This window comes from Syngnathus acus, chromosome 15 (genome assembly GCF_901709675.1).
Source record: "Syngnathus acus chromosome 15, fSynAcu1.2, whole genome shotgun sequence".
In the NCBI taxonomy this organism is placed as follows: domain Eukaryota; kingdom Metazoa; phylum Chordata; class Actinopteri; order Syngnathiformes; family Syngnathidae; genus Syngnathus; species Syngnathus acus.
In genome coordinates, this window is record NC_051100.1 from 7,364,906 (window position 1) to 7,385,230 (window position 20,325).

Consider the following 20,325-nt stretch of genomic DNA (forward strand, 5'->3'; position numbering starts at 1 on the left):
GCTCACCATCAGGAGATTCTGTCCCAGCAACAGGATTTGATCATGGCCACCCAGTCAGCCCAAGCTCTTCTGGACAAGCAAGCCGATGTTCTGTCTCCACAGGAAAAGGAAAAACTGGAGGAGAACATTCTGGAACTGAAGGGGCGCTACAATGCCTCTCTCACCCAAGCTGAGCAGCAGATGAAGCAGGTACAATGTGTCCAGGAGGAGCTGAAGAAGTTTCAGGATGATTGCAAAGAGTTTGAGGACTGGTTAAAACAGGCTGAGGGTGAGGTGGAGCATTTGGGTGCCTCAGCGGGTTCCCTAAAAATCCTCAATGACAAACTTCTCAGACAGAAGAGCTTTTCAGAAGACGTCATCTCTCACAAGGGAGACCTTCGTTTCATCACCATTTCGGGCCAGAAAGTTCTGGATGTAGCAAAAGCATGTGGAGTCACTGACCCAGTGGCTAAAAATAATCAGATGCAAGTGGATACTTCAGGAACTTGTTCTGCTGTCAAGGACAAACTAGACTCTGCAGCTAGTCGATATAAGACACTTCACTCTCAGGTATTTTGTTGAGAAAATCACTTGCATGTAGTGACACGTATCTACCACTTGGCAGCAGCATTTGTTTTAGAAAAATATGTTGATTCGATGCCACACCTTAAATCATCATTCAATTGGTTTCAGTGCAATCAACTTGGCAACAATCTCAAAGATGTCGTTGACAAGTATAAGAAATACGATGACTCAAGTTCGGATCTACTTAAGTGGCTCGGGAGTTCCGAAGAGGAGGCGAGGAAGCAGCAGTCAGAGGCCATCGCTGCTGAGCCACAAATTCTCCAGACACAGCTGGAGGACACCAAGGCAAGAAACACCACAAATTTGATTTGTTATAAGCATTTTATTATTTTTGTAACGACAGCTTTATTTTGACTCTATTTTCCTTACCGCATATTAAGAACTTCATGTTGTCATCCGCAGGCTTTACAAGGTCAGATGAGCGGACATCAGACTGCTATTGACACGCTACGCAAAACAGCAGATTCTTTGATCTCATCTGATGGAAACCTGCTGAGCAACATAGATGAGATCCAAGAGACAGTAGGTAAGAGTCGACATGTCCTAATAGCTGCTTTTTAAATCATCATTTGGATAATTGAAGTTTTAATGACAACTGGATACTTGTTTTTGTGCTCCAGATGACATCGTGGAGCGGTATGACAACTTGTCCAAGTCTGTGAGTGATCGCAATGAGAAGTTGCAGATGACTTTGACTCGCTCCATGAGTGTTCAGGACGGACTGGATGAGATGATGAGATGGATGGAAGGAGTGGAAACCAGCGTGAAAGAAAATGGCACAATTCCACTGGACTCTGCATCCATCACAGATATGTTGAGCAAAGAAACAGTATGTATTTTTCTTTCATGGTAATTTTCCAGTGTTGGAGTCAAATTCTAAATATATCATGTTGTGCTTTTAAAGGCCATAGAGCAGGACATAGCAAGTCGCCAGAGCAGCATCGCAGCCATGAAATCTAAAGTGACCAAGTTTGTGGAAACAGCCGACCCCACCTCCGCGGCACTCCTGCAGTCCAAGATGGATGCCCTCTCCCAGCGCTTCTTGGACACGTGTGACAAGCACAAGCAGAAAGTTTCACGTCTGGAACAGCTTAAAGACAAGGTGGAGCAGTTTGAGAAGGTCGCAGAAAATGTCCAGCAGTTTGTTATGAAGCGTTCGCAAGATCTACATGAGACCGACGGGCCAGGGAAAACCTTTGAAGAACTCTCTGAGCTAACGCAGGTGAGTAGACTGCCAAAAAAAATACAATTTAGCTGCTGTTGCTGAAACAAACAACAAAGAATGTGTTTTTTTCTAGAAAACAAAAGCTGAGATGGCTGAACATGCCAGTAATTTGGAGAAGTTGCAGACGTTGTCGAAGGAGCTGTGTGAAATGAGCAAAGATGGTAACAAAGCAGTGATGCAGAGCAAGATGGATAATCTCTCAAACATCTTCAGCACCTTCAAAGACACTCTCAAAGAAAAGTACTTCCCATTTCCTAACTTTGCGCATGAAAAATGTGCACAGAGTAAACCAATGACACTTGCTGACTTGTTTTGTCTCCTCTGCAGGGAAGAGGAGGTATCATCCTGTCAGGACCTGCTCGGGGAGTTCAGGTCTGCGGCCAGTGCTCTCAGCAAATGGCTAGAAGAGACCAATGAGAAAGTGCCCGTGGTGCAGAAAAGTTGCAGTGCAAAAAGTTTGGAGAAGGACCTCCAAATAGTCACTGTGAGTCACCAGATGCAGTTGTCAAAGTGATAAATCCAAATTTTATTTGTATATAAATGACAGATGTAATGAAAGCAAGATTTCATATCTCTCCAGCTGCCATTTATTCCAACATTTTGATGAATAAAACTTTTTTTTTATAGGGATTACTGGAGGAATGGACATCTAAAGGCCCTGCTGTGCAGGACTTGAACAATAGAGGATCTTCACTATGTAGCCACATTGCGATTCTCACATCCCCTGCCAAAGCGAAGATCCCTAACAAAACAGGTAAACCCACACAACACCATCTGTATGAATCATAAAAGAAAGTGCAAGATTGTTATTATTGTGCACGTTAATGTTGCATCGTTACTAACTGGGAAATGTGTCCTTGACTTAAGCTTTGTCCTCATGTCTCTGCATTAGCTCTTACTAACGGTGGTGGTCCAGCGAGCCATTCCTACCTAACCAATAAAGGTAATAGTAGTGTGCAAGAGGGTATTGCAAAGTGAATGAAATTAACATTCCTCGATTTGGCTATGTTGTCGGACTGGATAATGTACTGAAATGTTATTAGGGGCATGCAATACAATCAAATCATGGCTAACATCAAGCCTGGACTGTTTGTTCTATATCAGGGAAAACCTTGGCATGAGAAGCTTTGGAACTTAATTTTATTTCTACATATTTGTATGTGTCCTAACATAATTCTGAAATGTAAGCTTCGTTGATTTACAATATGAGGTCACCTCTATAGCTTTTTTCAAGGTGAGTTTATGTATATGATTTATATAAAGTAGGTCATGAAATCACTAAAACACACCGACTTTTATCTTAAATTGTTCTCTCACTTTCTGAAAATATGTTTGGGCCCATTAGTCTGTAATGTGTACCATTGTGTCAGTAATGTGTGAACTTGTAAAACAAAGAAACGACAAGCTATTCATGTTTTAATTGTGTTAAATCCTCAGAGTTGATGACAATTCAGCAAAATATGTCCTTCGTCAATGAGGGCTATTCCTGTCTGGGTGACACTCTGAAGAGTCGAGCAGCTGAGCTGAATGGATCCGTGCGGGAGCTGAAAGATGCCAAAAAGGAGACGGAAAACATGATGACGTGGCTGGAGGACATGAAAAAGACAGCAGCTTCTTGGAAGAATGGTGCCACAGAGAAAGATGCAGTGAAAACACAACTTGAACAGCAGAAGGTGATCAGAGCAGATGTTATCAAGTACTCTTTAAAAAAAGAAAAAAAGATGCTGTGAAAATTTCTAGCAACTTCACAGCTTGTATTTAAATCCTCAAAAAAAAAGATGCATCCATGGATTTTACTGTTATGAGCTGAGTTCATTTCATATAATTAAAGATCGGCGAAGTGAGCAAGAATATTGCTCGTAAATATCTTCAATCCATATAAAGATGCAAGCCTTTTTCTCGGGCCGAATTTAACGAGCTTGAAATTACAATTCATCTTGATTCAATAAAGACGGACGAACGTACAGACAGACACCATATAACATTTTTTTTTTCCTGTAATTATTTATTTGTTCTTTAGGTGTTTGAAGAGGACATGAAGCAGAAGAAAGAGCAGCTCCACAAGCTGAGGGAGAAGCTCATTGACTTGATTGAAACTCATCCAAACTCACAAGAAGCTGACAAATGGAAGCAGATGTTGGCAGAAATTGGTAAGCATTGTTGTTTTATGGAATCCCATAAATATAATTTGACTTTTAAAATCTCTAGAGGCTGTGATTGACTAGTGATTTGTCCAGAATGCACCCTGCCCGTCGTCGAATGTCACAGCAGCTGCTTTTTGAAATTAAATTAACACCTTTAGATAGCCAAATGCTGCACAGTGTGAGATATGGACACTTCACGGAATGACGCTGACTCATGCTCTGTTGCTGTAGATGCTGCTTGGGCAGATATCAGTGGCTCCGCCTTGGAGAGGAAGCAGCACCTGGAGCAGTCCAACAAAAATTTGGACATTGTCCAAAGTACTCAACTTCAGCTTGGTCAGTGGCTGTCAGAGAAGGAGATGATGATGAGTGTCCTTGGACCGCTCTCTATTGACCCCAACATGCTGAAAATGCAGAAGCAACAAGTCCAGGTAAACACAATTTAAGTTGTTTCAAAAGTACAACATTTTAGAAATAAAGGTATATAGGTAGATATAAGGTATGTACATATTACTGTACAAAAAACTAATTTTATTTTTTCTTGATAAAATGCAACTTTATTTTATATACTGTCACTACTGTGATTTACTGTGTAATGAAAAGAGTATTTCTTCTAATCAGTCATCAAAGAGGACAAACTGAACAGGTTTACTTCTTCTCTTGTTTAGATCCTACAGAACGAATTCAAGAGCCGCAAGCCTCAGTTTGAGCAACTAAAGGAAGCCGCATCTGCCATCTTAAACTCATCAGATAACCAGGACCCCTCAAATGGGAAGCTGGTGAGGGAGCAGCTCACTACTGTTTCTGAGAAATGGCAAGGACTTATAGGACAGCTGGATCAGCGAGATGCCCTCATCGACCAAGCTGCGGTGAAGACAGGGCAGTTCCAAGAGCTGTTGAGGACTCTCGGCCAGACCACCGCTCAGCTGGAGGATCAGCTCAGCGGGCATCAAGCCAGCAGTACCCAGCCCGATGCGGTGAAGAAACAATTGGAAGATGTCCACAACATCTCGGTCCAGCTGAGGGAGGAGAGGGGGAAGCTGAAAGAGGCTGAAGCCGTTCATGCGGAGCTCACAGCGATGGTGACTGAGGACTATCTGAAAGCTGACTTAGACAGGCAGCTGGAGACTGTCAGCAAACCTCTCCGACAGCTGGAAGAGAGAGCAGGTTTGTCATTTTTATTTTATGACAGTAGAGTTAAGAAAAAAAAAATGTGGCTCCATCTACAGCTAGATTAAATTTGTGGGCTGGTTTTTTTTTTTGTTGAAACTCACTTTTGTTAAGATTAACATCCTGATCGTAGTGTGAGTCATTCTTCTCGTGACAAATGTTTAAGCCTTGACGAAGTCTACCCTCTCTGAGTCTTCTTCTTGTCATGCTGCAGCCAAACAAATTGAGCAGCTGAACTCAACCTTCGCCAGCTCCCAGCAGTTTCATCAGACCTCCAAAGATTTCCAGTCATGGCTGGCTCAGAAACTGCAAGACCAGTCGAAACCTCAGCCCATCTCTGCCAAAGTGGACGTCCTTGAAAAAACTCTGGATGAGCACAATAACCTTCAGGTGGCGCTCAGAGAAGAAGAAGCCACTTACAGTTCAATAGCAGGGGAAGGCGAAATGCTTCTGCAAAACACTGATGGTGCAGAAAAGTTGGCGCTGCAAGGTCAACTGTCTCTGCTCTCCTCTAACTGGCAGGAGGTGAAAAAGAGCTCCGATGCACAGGGTGAAAAACTTAAGACTGCCCTGCAGAGAGCTCAGAAGTTTGACGAGCATGTGGAGAAGCTCCACACTTGGGTGAAGCAGTGTGAAGCCAAAGAGGGTCGAGTCAAACTTGCTGTTGAGCCTGTTGCTGTAGAGGATGCTGTAGTTCAAGTGAAAGCTCTTCAGAAGGATGTAGACAAGCACAGAGGGATGGTGGAACAGATGAACAATGCTGCAGGGAGCCTTCTCGAGGTGGCTGACGCTGACACGGATGAAGTTCAAAAAGAGGCGGCGAGCATTTCTAAAAGAGTGGACTGTGTATTGGAAGGTCTCCAGAACAAAAGAGAATCCTTGGAAAAGATCTCACATACCGTTAAAGAATTTAATGAAGATTTCAAGGAGACTAAGGCTCATCTAGAGGGAGCTAAGAAGCTCCTGGATGCTTATGAATCCCAGGGAGTACAGGCCTACAGCAGTAAGAACTTAACCAACATGAAAGCCCAACAGAAAAGCCTTGAAGGGCTGCAAAACCAAGTCGAGCACCTTACGAGCTTGGCAAAGACCCTCGTGGTTGATCTCCCGGATGCTGATGGAGTGACAGACTTGCTACTGCAAGCTGACAGCATAGAAAAGGAATACAGCAGTCTTAACAAGAAGCTAGAGGAGACATGCCAGGTCCTGGAAAGTAAATTGCAGGGCATTGGGCAGTTCCAAAACAGCATCCGGGAGATGTTCACCCGCTTCACAGACCTGGATGATGAGTTGGACAACATGGCTCCGGTAGATCTGGACTTGGTTGTTCTTAAGGAGCAGCAGGAGAACATTGAGAGCTTTTTAGCACAGCTGCAAGCGCTGATGGTCAACACGGCCGATGCAGGAGATGGCTGTAAAAGGATGCTCGAAACGGACTCCTCACCTGACCTGTTGGGTCTGAAGAGAGACCTGGATGCGCTGAGCAAGCAGTGTGGCAAGCTGATGGACCGAGCCAAAGGCAGAGAGAGGCAGGTGCAGAGTACTCTGCTCAAGCTGGAGGAGTTCTGTGGAAAACTTCAACACGTGGAAGATCATCTCTGCAAAGCTGAAGACAAGGAAGCTTCCCAAGGAGCGGTCGGCATGGAGACAGACATTATCAATCAACAGCTGGAGGTTTTTAAGGTACGTGCCCGAACATTTATCTTGTTCCACAACAACAGTCACAAATTAGAAAAAAGAAATCTGATTCAGGTTCAGAATCAAGCCAATCACAGGTTTTTGTTAAGCAACTTTTGTAGTTTCATAGTAGCGCTAAAATATTCAGATCATTTCCATAGCACCGACTCACAATGGAGCACATGACCAGGAGGTTTCTTTCGAACCCTCTGAGTACAAAAGCCACAATCCTACAGGGACTGCATGCTCGTCAAAGAAATCAGCCGTTAACAAAAGAGCCATTGCTTAAGGCTGAAGGTAGATTTTTGGGACGCAGCCAGGTGGTGACCAGCAGGGTGTCATTTTAGTCCCGGATGATGGATATGGGCTTCCATCCTTTGTAGCCATGTCAAGTCATTGGAGCCAGCTTCAAGTTCCGTTTTCCTGATGTGTTCACTTCAAGTAACAACCAGGAAAGAAAGCGAATGTCGAGGTGAACAGTTTTTGCCTCTATTGCTTGCACTCTTTTGAGGACAAATATGTTTGAGTGTGTTTCCGGGAATCTCAGTCCCATTTATTCAGGCCAACATCTGTGAGGTCATAGAGTATTTTAATTGTGTTGGGATCTGAGAGAGGGCCGGGGTCACCAACTTTGTTCTCCCTCACCAAACTCATCCAAGCTTGATCTGTGCACTGAGGCACAGCCATGCTGGATCAAAAATTTCTTCTAACTGGCATATGTGACGAACACGCCTTTCCCATACACAATATAAACTTTTATGATATCATTATTGATGAATTTAACTTAGACATGTCATCCTTGTAATCACAGCCATATAGCCATGATCCATCTTGAAGGTCTGTTTTGAATACTTCCCCCTCATTGCATGTCGTCATTGTTATCAGTGAGGGCTAAAATGTAGCTATTAACAAGGTTTTGACACAAATATTTTAAAAGCCTCTAAATTCCTTTGCAGTATTCCCAAAAGAGGATTAGCCTACATTCAGAACTGTAACATGATAAACACTTGAGGTCAGTATTAAATAACATGACAGTAAAACAATGTAAACAGATGTGTTTTGGCCCAGTGACACAGATGTGTCTGTGGAAATATGTAGGTCAAAGGATTGTTTTGTTTTTGGGGGGTACAAAAGGGGGGGTGCCACAATGTCACAGCTCCTTTTGAATTGCAAAGATTCTAATAGGATGGGGGATTCCTGCTGGGTAGGAGGAGATGTTTTCAACCCCTCTTTGTCCTGGGAATCAGCTGGGAATTAGTGGGAAAACCCCCTTTGTATTCATTTATGTCAAAGGGTTGTCAAAAGCAGAATCAGACTTTCTTTGCACTAGCTTTAAAACGATCCAATGGCATCATACTCTGATTTGTAGTCTGTGGATAAGAGTTGTTACTAACTTAAGTGAGAGAAGAATAAACAGAGAAGAAGGGTTCTTGGGTTGCTCTCTTTCACGGGCTCTTACCATTTTAGGTCAGGTTTTGAAAGAGATATGCCTGACGTCAGCTCAAGAAGCTTGCCTGTGAAAGGTGCATACTGTATGGACTGTTATTTGTATGTACTGTATGTGATCATTCGCACTCTAATGACTAAAATGCGCTGGGGGTTATAGCGTTGGTGACTCGTGCTCTTCAGACATTACATCAGAGCCTGTTTTCATTTAAAATGGAATATCTATCTTCTTAGTCACTGGAGTGAATCTACGTTAAAGAAAAAAAATTACTCACTGCCACACAGCAATGACACATTCAAGGAGAAGTATGGAATAATTAATAGAGAGGTGGCCGGGTATCAGGCTGGTTCATGGAATTATAGTCCATGAATGTTTGTAATCTCTGGTTGCCGTGGCAATGACTGACTGAGATGACGATCTTCTCTTTCAAACTATTCCATTACAATGACTTTGAAACAGACCCATGTCTTTTTTTTATTCCATCTGCTAAATAAGCAGTAAAACAAAGCCAAAAGCTGTCTCATCAATTTCATGGCAATAAGTAATTGACTGGAAGAAAACATTTCTACCAAAAGTGAAATGATTTTTCGTGTGCACGTATTATGTAGACTGAAAAAGCATGTCAGAAAGAACTGTTGGCCAAGCAAAACATAGCACTGAGGAAAATAAAGTCTATATGTATAATACATTTGAGATTTCTGCAAAACACTTCATAATGTGGGAAAATTAGCAGATTGCTTAGTTTGAGTCCAGTGGTCATTCGAGCTCTGTCTCTATTTAGTTGGAGGTTGATTAATGGTCCAGCTCGGGGAAAATTTATGAAAAAGTTTTTTATCGCCCTAACCTTTTGGTCTTGCTGAAATAAAATACAAACTTTAAAAGTACAGAATTATGGACAGCATCAACAAATATTGAACTGTATAAGAAATCAAGAATGACATTTTTCTTTTTTTTAATCCCGTCAGATCTCAGATGGTAATTCATCTCTGTCAGCATCTTTTTCCATCTCCACTCATGCGTGATAATCGGGACAAAGAAGTTGAGATTGTTTGCTCCTTTTGTCGTTTGGTGGCGCTGAAAATCAGCCCAACAAAAATAAATTCCTGTCATCATCTGCTTGATATCCTCCCGCTGCTTTGCTGCTCTCTACTCCGGTCACAAGACAAAAAAAGACCCTTCTTGCACTTGGCATGGCAGCCGGTGTTAAATTACCTGCGACCTGTGCCTCGCTCAGCATTCCAGAGTAATTAAGAGTATCTGCAGGGTTCAACACAACCGTCCTGTGGAAGAAAAGAAAATGAAAAAAAAGGATAATCTACACACAGTTGAAAACATTGTGATGAAAGCCAGGCAATCTGAAAGAAAAAATACAACATGAAAGACAAGTGATTATGTCAGGATGTAAAAGATGACTTAGAAGTCATAAAAGCCACGCAGACATAAAGGGGGAATTATAAAGGGGGTTGGGTTGGAGGGTCGCGTTGACCAATCAGCATTTGCCGGTGCAGTTTCGAGCACAAATGGAGTTGTGGCAGATGTTGTGGGAATAATGAACGGGGGCGGGGCATGGAAGCCTCTGCCAGGAGGGTGTCTGTCATTGCGAGCCGAGTGGCGAGGGAGAAAGGGCAGGCTGTTTTGTTTATCCTTCGAGTACCAGCACACATTGGAATAAGCCACACTTTTTCCAAGAGCCTGTCGGAATTCACGCGTGGATATTTCACTTTGCACATTTGGGACTTTCAGGATTGATGCTGCCAACATTTCAGAGGAAAAAGGATGCACCTTGAACCAGAAGAAATGGGATTAACTTTTGTCAGTGGAATGAGGGAGAAGCCTAAAGGGAGAGCCTAAATGGATCCTCGATGAAACTTCAGCACTGGAATATAATTTATTTAACTGCGCTTTTGAATATCCATGCACCATAATTTATGAGACGCTATTTTTATGTAAAATACACAAATATTTATTATTTATAGGGGATTTTAAAAAAGAAAACTAATTTGCACTGTTTTATTTTCTAAGAATACGCACGCACTGAAACAAGCCTATCAGATAGTAGATTTCTTTTTTTTTTCTTTGTAGACAATAGAGTGTATGTTTTGGCATGGGGAAACCGCTGAGCCGACCAGATTGCCTCAGACAAAACCCGTCCTGCGTGGGGAAGGGGGAGGAGGAGGACCTGAACATTGATGACTGCTATGTGCCTCAGAGGTCCATTTATGACACTGTGCGGCTCAATGAGCAGATAGACTCAAGCTCTAAGGGTAGCCTCACATCCCGCCACTTTGCGGGTACCTTACCCTACACCCACCGTACTCTTGACTTTAGCAGCCTGTGTGGAAATGGAGTCCTCTCCAACTCCAGTTCTTTTGAGCTTCGTACTCGTAAACCCACCTTGTTGGACGAGCGGGCCGTATTTGACGGACTCAAACTCAACGGGAATGTCATCAGAGCGACAGATACAGTACTGCCAAAGGCACGTCCCCAAAGTGGAGAAAATCAACCTAAATATCGGCGGTCGTGGCGGACGTTTGCCCCTACAAATCTTGGGGAGTATGCCAGCCACAGTGGAATTTTATGTTCCGGTAGTGTTGAGAGACCAGGATTGATCAGCGGAAGAAGAGGGCAGAGTGTGACCAGCTCTCTGACCTCCGAAGAAGACTCTGGCTTGTATAGTCCTACTGTGGAGAGGGAACGTCATGCTCAACGATCCCACAGAAAGCCAGGCCCTGGCACAAGGAGCCTCTCTTCTTCAGAGGCCATGCACTTGTCTGGGGACTTAAAAAGGCTTCGGTCCCTAAGTTCAGGACAAGATGAATTCCCGTTCACGCCTACTCGGGAGAATCATTCCCTTTACCAAAGTGGTTGCCTTGTTCAAGAGCCACAACAGGTGCAATCTGACATGGTAAACTTGAATGGAAAGGTTACTCTGAATTGTGGAGAACACAAGCACTCCATAAGGAGATCTTCTTCTGGGTCAGCCTTTCGAACTCTCAACGAAACCTCCGGGTGGTATACGAAGACTTTAACAGACTATGAAGAGTTATCCACAGCTGAGCTCTTAGAGGGTGTGTCATCACAGGAAGACACTGAGCTGGCGAGACAGCCTGAGACTTACGGAAACTCTGTAACTCTACCCATTGATAGCCGTCAGCAAACCAAACCATGCGCTGTGCAGCAAGTGGTGTCCCAATACAATATGGAAGAGCTGGAAGAATTCCTGAAGTCAGTGGAGGACTGCCTGCCCAAAGATTTACACGCATTCCAACATGCGGAAGAGATTGAGGCGCTGCTGAATGCCGTTTGTCCAGAAGTAGACTATAAAACTTATTCTACATCACAGGTGTCCAAAAATAGCTTCTTCATTCATTCTGACATCATCTTCATTAGAGAACATGACATACTGAATGATAGGGATCTTCAAACGGGTTGTTGTTGGCGCTGTGCAGTACATATCTGATTACATGATGGGTGAATTAAGTTTTGCATGGAAGTTTGTCTGTCCATCCGTCTGTGTGATTATAAGCAGCTGCCTCCCACTGTAAGCTTGGCTCCAATGGTAGAACAAAGCACTAAACCTGGCAATGTTGGGGAAGTTGTGCATCAGGATCTGGAAGAAGTCACTGTCATGGCAGTTTTTGAGATTGTTTTATGAATGGGTTCAGAGAACTGGTGAGCGTAAAAATAGGATCTGAAAAGTCGTGAAGTTATACGAGATATAATTCTTAGATGTTAACTCATAGAAGCCACTTTTCCAAATAAAGAAATGAAGTTTCATGGGGATTTATGCATTATCCATTAACACCAACAATATTTTGACCTTTGCTGAAAGAGGCTTTTAAAATCAGTTTCTTCATTAGTTCACGTTGCGGTAATTGTCTGACTTTTGTTGAAAAACGTTTGTGAGGAGAAGCGGCTCAGAAGATGAATGAATAAATTTTAATTGTAATTCCGCAATTTTTGTGTTAATGCATGTATGGTGATTGTATGAACAGCATGGGCTCAAAATGGTGAAACCAAACTATTCCGACAGAATATTCCACTTTTTCCATCTCGAGTGTGAAAAAGTCTGTGGTTCTTTTGTCGGATTTCTGTGTTACACAGGCTTATGAAAGTGTTTGTCCTTGATAGCATTTGATTGAATTGTGGCTGATTCAATTGCCGCATGTGCCCATTTTAAGTGGCTTTTAGGGTCCCCACTATCATTCCATACGATCTGTTCCCCCTGATGGTGCACCCCCAAGAATCCAATGTTTGCTTTTAATTGCAGGCTTTCCAAAAGGAAGACATTGATCCTTTGCAGACACAACTCCAAGACATCAACTCCATCAGTCAGGGGCTGATCCAGAACGCCGCCAGAGGCACCAATACTAAAAAGCTCGAGGATGACCTGGAGAAGGTTAACACAAAGTGGAACACGCTCAATAAAAAGGTATGTGATTGACTAGCAAGCATTTCATTAAAACTTCAAAAAAGAAGTCCTAGTAAAATTCATTTCTGTCTGGTGCTATCCAAGAGACTGTTTTAAACTGACCTCCTAATGGTTGAGATCTATTTTTACCTTGTCATCCACAGATCGCTGAGCGTTCAGCCCAGCTGCATGAAGCCCTGTTGCATTGTGGAAGGTTCCATGATGCTCTGGACTCTCTGCTCAGCTGGTTGACAGACACGGAGGAGCTCATGGCCAATCAGAAGCCTCCTTCTGCTGAGTTCAAAGTGGTCAAGGCACAGATACAAGAGCAGAAAGTAAGCATGCCTTGTGTGCTTTCAGTGCCACTTGTAGTACATAAAACACCATTCTGTTTCCAACAATTACAGCTTTACAATTTATCTTCTTTAAATGACATTTATTGTTCGACTTGATTGCGGTTCTTAAAGCTTTTAAGAATGTAATGGAGATGTAATACGTGCCTGTGATTGACTGTTTTCCAACATGAAGAAACGTCTGCGCTCAGAGCATTTTAATGATGCCCAATAAGTCTTCTCCTTTGTTCGCTGTGGCAGCTCTTACAGAGACTGTTGGATGACCGTAAGCCCACAGTGGAGCTGATAAAAAGCGAAGGGGGGAAGGTTGCAGAACTGGCAGAGTCTGTGGATAAGGAAAAGGTTGCAAAAGAAGTCCAATCCCTTGGGCAGAGGTGGGACACTCTGCTCAAGAAAGCTGAGAACAGGTTGGTGTGCGCACTGTTGAGTCTATTCGTTGTATAAATAAATATCAAGTTAATTTAATATATTTGATATAATTTTGCGCTTAATAAAGTGTACCTGTTTTTATTGATACTTGAGAATGTTTGCATATTTTTGTGTCTTGAATAAAATCTTCCCAATATATTGGTTAGCCCCATTTAGCTAAATAAGAGGAGACATTCATCAATATGCTGTATACTACTATTTTTTCTCCTGTATGTGTCAGGCATAAGCAACTGCAAAGCATTTTGGTGGTCACTCAGCAGTTCCATGAGACTTTAGAACCTCTGAGCGATTGGCTCGCCGCCACAGAGAAGCGCCTCTCCAACTCAGAACCAGTTGGCACGGAAACATCGAAGCTGGAAGAACAGATCTCCCATCATAAGGTAATCATGTCATGTTCACCAGTGCACCACCCCTTAAGTTCTTTTATCCATCCAGTTTTTATATTTTATACTTTTCATTTGTTCCATTTCCATTCAATTTCAGTTGCTTTTCTGTTTGTCTTTTCTGTTTGTGTCGCATTGCTTCCCATCATGCTCAGACCATAGAAGAGGAGATAATGAATCGCAGTAAAGACCTGTTTCATGCTGTCAGTCTGGGTCAGATGCTCAAAGCTGTGAGCTCTGTCGATGACAAGGACTTTGTTCAGTCCAAGCTGGACGCCACGCAGGCCGCTTACATTGAGCTGCAGGAGCGCTGCAGAAGGAAAGCCGAGTTACTGCAGCAGGCCCTGGCCAACGCCCAGCTCTTTGGAGAGGACGAGGTGGCCCTCATGAACTGGCTCAGTGAGGCACACGCACGTTTGAAGGAAGTGTCCGTGGAGGACCACATAGTAGACACACTTGAAAAGCAGACGGCAGAGCAACTGGTACACACTTCTTCCCGGGCCCAGCATCCTTTTATCTTTTCTGTCAAGTTAATCATTTTTCAGTTGGTTTTAAATGTTGTCGTTTTTCAATATATTTTAATCTCCAAAGACATTTGTCACTGTTTTAAGGTTGTACTTTTCATTTTAGGCTTTACACAATGATATTGAATTGAGGAAGAAGAATGTTGACCAAGCCCTCTTCAATGGAATGGAACTATTGAAGCAAACAACAGGTATACTCCCTCATAGTACAATAGTCGACCGCCAAAGCTTTGACTCATTCACTGTCAAGCCCTATAATAAATACGCGGTCCTCTTATTACAGGTGATGAGGTTGTTGTTATCCAAGGAAAATTAGATGGAATCAAAACAAAGTATGCTGAGATCACCTCCATGAGTGAAAATGTTTTGAACACACTGGAGCGTGTTTTGAGTCTCTCCACAAAGCTGCACCAAACACACGATGATCTGAGCACCTGGCTGGTAAAGGCTGAGGCCCAAGTCAGTTCTTATGTGGATCAGGAGCCAATCGGCGAGCAGCTCACTCAAGCCCAAAACGTTCAAAAGGTAAGCTGTAAAAATAATTTTATCTTTAGATAGCATGCTCCAATTCCCCACACTGGTGAATAAATACAGTACTGATGAAACAATTAAATTAGATGCATAATATTGAGTATATCAGACATAAAATAATCCAGTAAAGCAATGTTGCAAATGTTTGTTTTGATATTTACATTACTACTACAACAACAACAATTTTATGGTATGTGCAACAATGATGACACCACACAATTTTTATGTATACTGATATAACCTGTTTTCCAGACTTTGCTCAAGGAGACGAAAGACAAAAAAGCTGCAGTGGACAAGCTGAATGAATTGAGTACTTCCCTGCTGGATCTCATTCCCTGGCACACCCGAGAAGGTCTTGACAAGCTGGTGACGGAGGACAATGAGCGGTACAGAGCTGTCTGTGACAGCATCACTCAGCAGGTCGACCGGATCAACGCAGACATTCTCAAGTCACAGCAGGTGAGCCAGAATGAATGGAGTGATTTTCCTCAGCTAGCCCCCCCCCCCCCCCCCCCCCCCACACACACACACACACACTCTGTTTTAATCGACTTTAGCTGTCTTCCATTTCTTTGAGAGTAATTCTGTTTTGTGTTTTCCACCAAGTTTGAAGAAGCAGCAGATTCTGAACTAGCATGGCTTACAGATGCTGAGAGTAAGCTACTGTCAATGGGCGGAATCAAATTGGGACAGGACCAAACTGCAGCCCAACTACAAGCACATAAGGTCAGTTTATTTGAGGGTGTGATTTGTTCAACTTTAAACCAAACTCACTTAAGTGTGTTTTCTAGGCCTTTTCTATGGATATTATGAGGCACAAAGATTCCGTGGATGCAATAGTGAAAACAGGAAAATCCATCATGAGCAGCAAAAAAACAGAGGAAAAGGAATTGTTAAAGGTGAAAAACAATCTCAAATATTTATGTATCTGCTGTCTTCTACATATATAACAATATCTTGTCTCATATCAGGCCAAGACCCAGACTCTCGTAGAGAAGTATGGTGCGGTGAGTCAGCTGAACTCCGAGCGCTCTCTGCAGCTGGAAAGAGCTCAGTCTCTTGCAAGCCAGTTTTGGGAAACCTATGAAGAATTGTCACCGTGGCTTCAGGAAACCCTGAAGACCTTCAACCAGCTGCCTCCACCCGCCATCGAGTATGACACGCTCAAGCAGCAACAAGAGGAACTAAGGGTAAGAATGCGCTGGTGGTAAAATCAACATCTTCATTTAAAAGCCTTACAAGTTGCTTAAAAAAAATGTATGTCCTCTAAAGCAAATGCGGGAGCTGATTGCTGAACACAAACCACACATAGACAAGATGAATAAGACAGGACCTCAGTTATTGGAACTGAGTCCTGAGGAAGGGCTGCCCATCAGGGAGAAGTACACAACGTCCGAGCAGCTGTACACCAAATTGAAGAGTGACGTCAAACAGAGAGCAGCCGAGCTAGATGAGGCCATCTCCAAATCCACTCAGGTGAAAAGGCATTTTTTTCCTGCGCATTTTTTTGAATCACATTTACCTGGTCACTGTATCATGAGGCTTTTCCAATAATTACATTGTAAAAGTTATTTCCCCCCCAATACAATAGTGACCCAAATCACTCCTTTTCATTCCACACTAGTTCCATGATAAAATTGACCCCATGCTGGAATCCTTGGAGCGGATTGCTGAGCGCCTGCATCAGCCTCCCTCCATTTCAGCGGAGGTGGACAAAATCAAGGAGCAGATAACAGAGAATAAAAGTGTTAGTGTGGACCTGGAGAAACTGCAGCCTTCCTTTGAGACCCTGAAGCAGCGAGGCGAGGAGATGATTGCGCGGTCCAAAGACAGAGCATTATCTGCCAAAGGTAGCCTTCACATATTTTATTTCATTATTATTATTGTTTTTATTATTATTATTATTATTATTATATTCCTCCCACTAGTTGTACGAGACAAAATGGACCATATGGTGTTCCTATGGAGTGATATTCAAGTCTTGCTGGAGGAGCGCGAGGCCAAGCTATTGGATGTGATGGACCTCGCCGAAAGGTTCTGGTGCGATCACTGCACTCTGATCGCCACCATCAAGGACACCCAGGACTTGCTGAGGGAACTGGAAGAGCCAGGGGTGGATCCTTCAGTTGTCAAACAGCAACAGGAGTTTGTTGAGGTCTGCGCAGAAACAGCTGCTACATAAAAAGGGAAAAAGACGGATGGGAGGTTTCATTTTGCATTTTATCTCCATAGGGTTTTAAAGAGGAGATTGATGGGCTTCAAGAGGAGCTGGATTCTGTTAGAAACCAAGGCTCTGAGCTCATGACAGCCTGCGGAGAACCTGACAAACCTGTGATAAAGAAAAGCATTGATGAGGTGTGAAATCATTTTTAATGATCCATTCAATCATTCTTTCAGAGTGCTTTGTATCATTCATGTGGTGTTTCTGCACCAGGTGAACTCGGCATGGGAAAACCTCAACAAGACTTGGAAAGAGCGAGTTGACAGGCTGGAGGAGGCCATGCAGGGTGCAGTGCAATTCCAGGATGGCCTGCAGGTGCGTTGGTCATTGCTTATTCACTTGCGGAACCATAAACTGATAAAGATGTCAAGTTTGTACGTCATCTGGATTGATGCAATTACTTGTCAGTATATGTCTTTGAAGACTAGTTGGTAAATTGATGATATTATTTTATCAAAGGGCCGATGGAATTATTGTGGTACTTTCATTCTCTTGCATCTGGGAATTTTTCCCACTTGGATATATTACGGTGTTCTATGACCATGCATGTCTTGTAGGAGAAGATTAATGATTGTTGTAAAAGTCAAACTTTTTTTAAATTATGTGCCTTTTCAGTTTGTGCAGCAGTGATAAGAATATATGAAAACTCACATTGCGCCAGACTGTTTTCAAGGCCGTTGGTTTAAAACCACACTAGGCAGATTGCAGTGCCATCCATCACAGTCAGCTACAATGTTTTATGAGCATCCAATTAATTGCGACGCCACCCACGCTGCTTTACTATATTTGGATCAAACTGCAACCCACATGAATTGTCCCTCCATCCAACTGCTTTGATATGAGTAATTGTAAAATTACCTTTTACAATCCTTTTAAATGATACGAGACTGTTTTTTGTCCTTGTTCTTTAACAATTTTTATATGGATTTACTTCAGAGCAGTCTGGGCTAAGTTTGACTTCTGGTAACGTGTTTTGTTTGCCTTGCACGCAGGGTATGTTTGACTGGGTGGATATCCTGGAGAGCAAACTGGACTCCATGTCACCTGTGGGCACAGACCTCGAAACTGTCAAGCAGCAAATTGTTGAGCTCAAGGTATAGTATAGACGTAAATAAATGAGAAGGTGCAGATGTGCAGTTCTTGTATGTATGCTTTCATATCTATATTGCCAATATGATTTTTTAATGTTTTTAAGGAGTTCAAAGTCGAGTCGTACCAGCTGCAGATTGAGATGGAGCGCCTGAACCACCAAGCGGGCCTCCTTCTCAAGAAGGTGACAGAGGAGTCCGACCGCTGCGCCATCCAGGAGCCGATGTACGAGCTTAAAATGCTGTGGGGAAACCTGGATGAGAAGATCATCAGCCGGCAGGTGCCCAAAAATCAAAGAACGGTTGATATCTTAGTGGGGGTGTCACTGCACCATGTAAATGTGTTTTATATTGTTACTTCAGCACAAACTAGAGGGAGGCCTTCTTGCACTGGGACAGTTCCAGCATGCACTGGACGAGCTGTTGGCCTGGATGAACCACACTGAGGAGCTGCTCAATGAGCAGAGAAAGGCAGGGGGAGACCCCAAAGCTATTGAAATTGAGCTGGCCAAGCATCATGTAAGTATTCTCACTTCTTATCTCTTTGTTGAGCATACATACAGTCAATATTTTTTATGAAGACAGACAACCAGGGGAAGGGGTTTGTTGATGCCCTATTTAATGTAGTTCCTCACCATTTTCTCTCCTCAGGTCCTTCAAATTGACGTACTGGCTCACAAGTCAACAGTTGAGACGGTGAACAAAGCAGGGAATGACCTCGTGGAATCCAGTGCTGGAGAGGAAGCCTCTTGCCTGAGGAGCAAACTGGAGAACCTCGACCAGCGCTGGAAGGCCATCTTGGAAAAGACTGAGCAGAGGAAGCAGCAACTGGAAAGCGCTCTGCTTCAGGTATATAAAGACATGATGAGATATTTATCTGACATTTCTTTAGCTGCTTCGTTCAATTCTTGTCGAGTCGTATAAATAGCTTTGGCATTACAATCAGATGTGAGGATTAATCAGATGTTTTTTTATGTTAACATATGTGCAACAGAATGTCTATCAAGCACAGTTTTGGTCGCAAAATGAATGAGTCAAAGAAATGCGAACCTCTCCCATCGCAGCTTTCCGCACAATGAGTATGTGTGACATCTTTTGTCTGACTCAGGTTGTATTGTGTTGTAGGCCCAGGGTTTCCATGGTGAGGTGGAAGATATGCTGCAATGGCTGAAAGACACAGAACGTCAGCTGTTGGCTTCAAAGGCTGTGGGAGGCTTACCAGACACAGCCCGCGAGCAGCTTAACGTCCATCTGGTACGTGTTTAACAATGCCAGAGTGAGTATGCAGATGGCCTGGTCCTCGAGGAGACGGATGCTCTCCTCTGTGTTGATCTGAAGTGTGAGACACTGATGGTTTCCCACTGCAGAAGATGACCAAAAGACATCATGATGTTTTTAACCTTTTCAGTATTATCTGACTTCCATGTCTCCAGGAATGTTGTGTTTTCTCCTTTTTTCTCCATTTATGGTACTTCTACAGCTCATTGCCTCTTAGCAACATTATTTCTAGATTACTTGCTAAAGTACCAACATGATACTGTTTAAATGTTTGTGGGAACATGGTGGCTTTTGGCAGGTTTTGCATTTCATTGCTGACCTTGAATGTTCTCCTCCAAATGACTGTTGCATTATGTCACCTACGCAGGAGTTGTGTTCTGCCTTGGAGATAAAGGAGGAGCTATACAAGGAGCTGATGACCAAAGGTCAACAGCTGCTCGCTATGATGCCCGAGGGCAACACGGAGCAGGACCTCAACAACCTGAAAGACAAATGGGAAGCCGTGCAGGCCAAAGTTGCTGAAAGGAAGGTAAGCATCGCTGTGATGATGAGGAATTGGATTATCGTTTTCAAATTGCAACAACAAATATGTACCATATAGCAAGCATACTATAATAATGCTGAGTGTACAGCAACATAAAAAAACGACAAATTATAATGCATGAAGAGTCAGCAAGGTTCGGCTCCTCTGCAACAGGAATGAGAACAGTGTTATAGAAAATGAATTATGAAGCATACACCATAATCAAAGAAAATATTTTACTGTGAGCAATATAAATGAATCCCGTCATAAAAGCGCTCAACATGTTCCTACTTGTTTAGCGACAATAAATAAATACCATCCTTTGAAAAAGCCCAAGTGAGTCTCTCACTACAAATA

The 20,325-nt window shown here is 43.0% G+C and overlaps 1 protein-coding gene across 24 annotated transcripts in view; it reads left to right on the forward strand.

The window, feature by feature from the left end:
• The window catches only part of dst (dystonin), a 77,921-nt gene that overhangs the window by 46,194 nt on the left and 11,402 nt on the right, over positions 1–20,325 (forward strand). For 19 of the 24 annotated variants that reach the window (XM_037271487.1, XM_037271491.1, XM_037271483.1 and 16 more), the window contains 36 exons: positions 1–549; positions 673–849; positions 967–1,090; positions 1,185–1,393; positions 1,469–1,786; positions 1,863–2,029; positions 2,117–2,273; positions 2,417–2,543; positions 2,682–2,732; positions 3,227–3,462; positions 3,810–3,939; positions 4,165–4,364; positions 4,602–5,100; positions 5,318–6,786; positions 12,498–12,659; positions 12,803–12,973; positions 13,232–13,398; positions 13,641–13,800; positions 13,959–14,285; positions 14,434–14,518; positions 14,611–14,852; positions 15,111–15,317; positions 15,465–15,584; positions 15,650–15,757; positions 15,830–16,048; positions 16,131–16,334; positions 16,483–16,708; positions 16,787–17,013; positions 17,091–17,213; positions 17,293–17,394; positions 18,072–18,173; positions 18,275–18,448; positions 18,531–18,686; positions 18,819–19,016; positions 19,293–19,421; positions 19,813–19,974. In XM_037271487.1, coding sequence (XP_037127382.1) covers positions 1–549; positions 673–849; positions 967–1,090; positions 1,185–1,393; positions 1,469–1,786; positions 1,863–2,029; positions 2,117–2,273; positions 2,417–2,543; positions 2,682–2,732; positions 3,227–3,462; positions 3,810–3,939; positions 4,165–4,364; positions 4,602–5,100; positions 5,318–6,786; positions 12,498–12,659; positions 12,803–12,973; positions 13,232–13,398; positions 13,641–13,800; positions 13,959–14,285; positions 14,434–14,518; positions 14,611–14,852; positions 15,111–15,317; positions 15,465–15,584; positions 15,650–15,757; positions 15,830–16,048; positions 16,131–16,334; positions 16,483–16,708; positions 16,787–17,013; positions 17,091–17,213; positions 17,293–17,394; positions 18,072–18,173; positions 18,275–18,448; positions 18,531–18,686; positions 18,819–19,016; positions 19,293–19,421; positions 19,813–19,974 — 8,184 coding nt within the window. The remainder of the gene's footprint in view (positions 550–672; positions 850–966; positions 1,091–1,184; positions 1,394–1,468; positions 1,787–1,862; positions 2,030–2,116; positions 2,274–2,416; positions 2,544–2,681; positions 2,733–3,226; positions 3,463–3,809; positions 3,940–4,164; positions 4,365–4,601; positions 5,101–5,317; positions 6,787–12,497; positions 12,660–12,802; positions 12,974–13,231; positions 13,399–13,640; positions 13,801–13,958; positions 14,286–14,433; positions 14,519–14,610; positions 14,853–15,110; positions 15,318–15,464; positions 15,585–15,649; positions 15,758–15,829; positions 16,049–16,130; positions 16,335–16,482; positions 16,709–16,786; positions 17,014–17,090; positions 17,214–17,292; positions 17,395–18,071; positions 18,174–18,274; positions 18,449–18,530; positions 18,687–18,818; positions 19,017–19,292; positions 19,422–19,812; positions 19,975–20,325) is intronic. The other 5 variants (XM_037271500.1, XM_037271495.1, XM_037271508.1 and 2 more) reach the window with 2 other exon arrangements.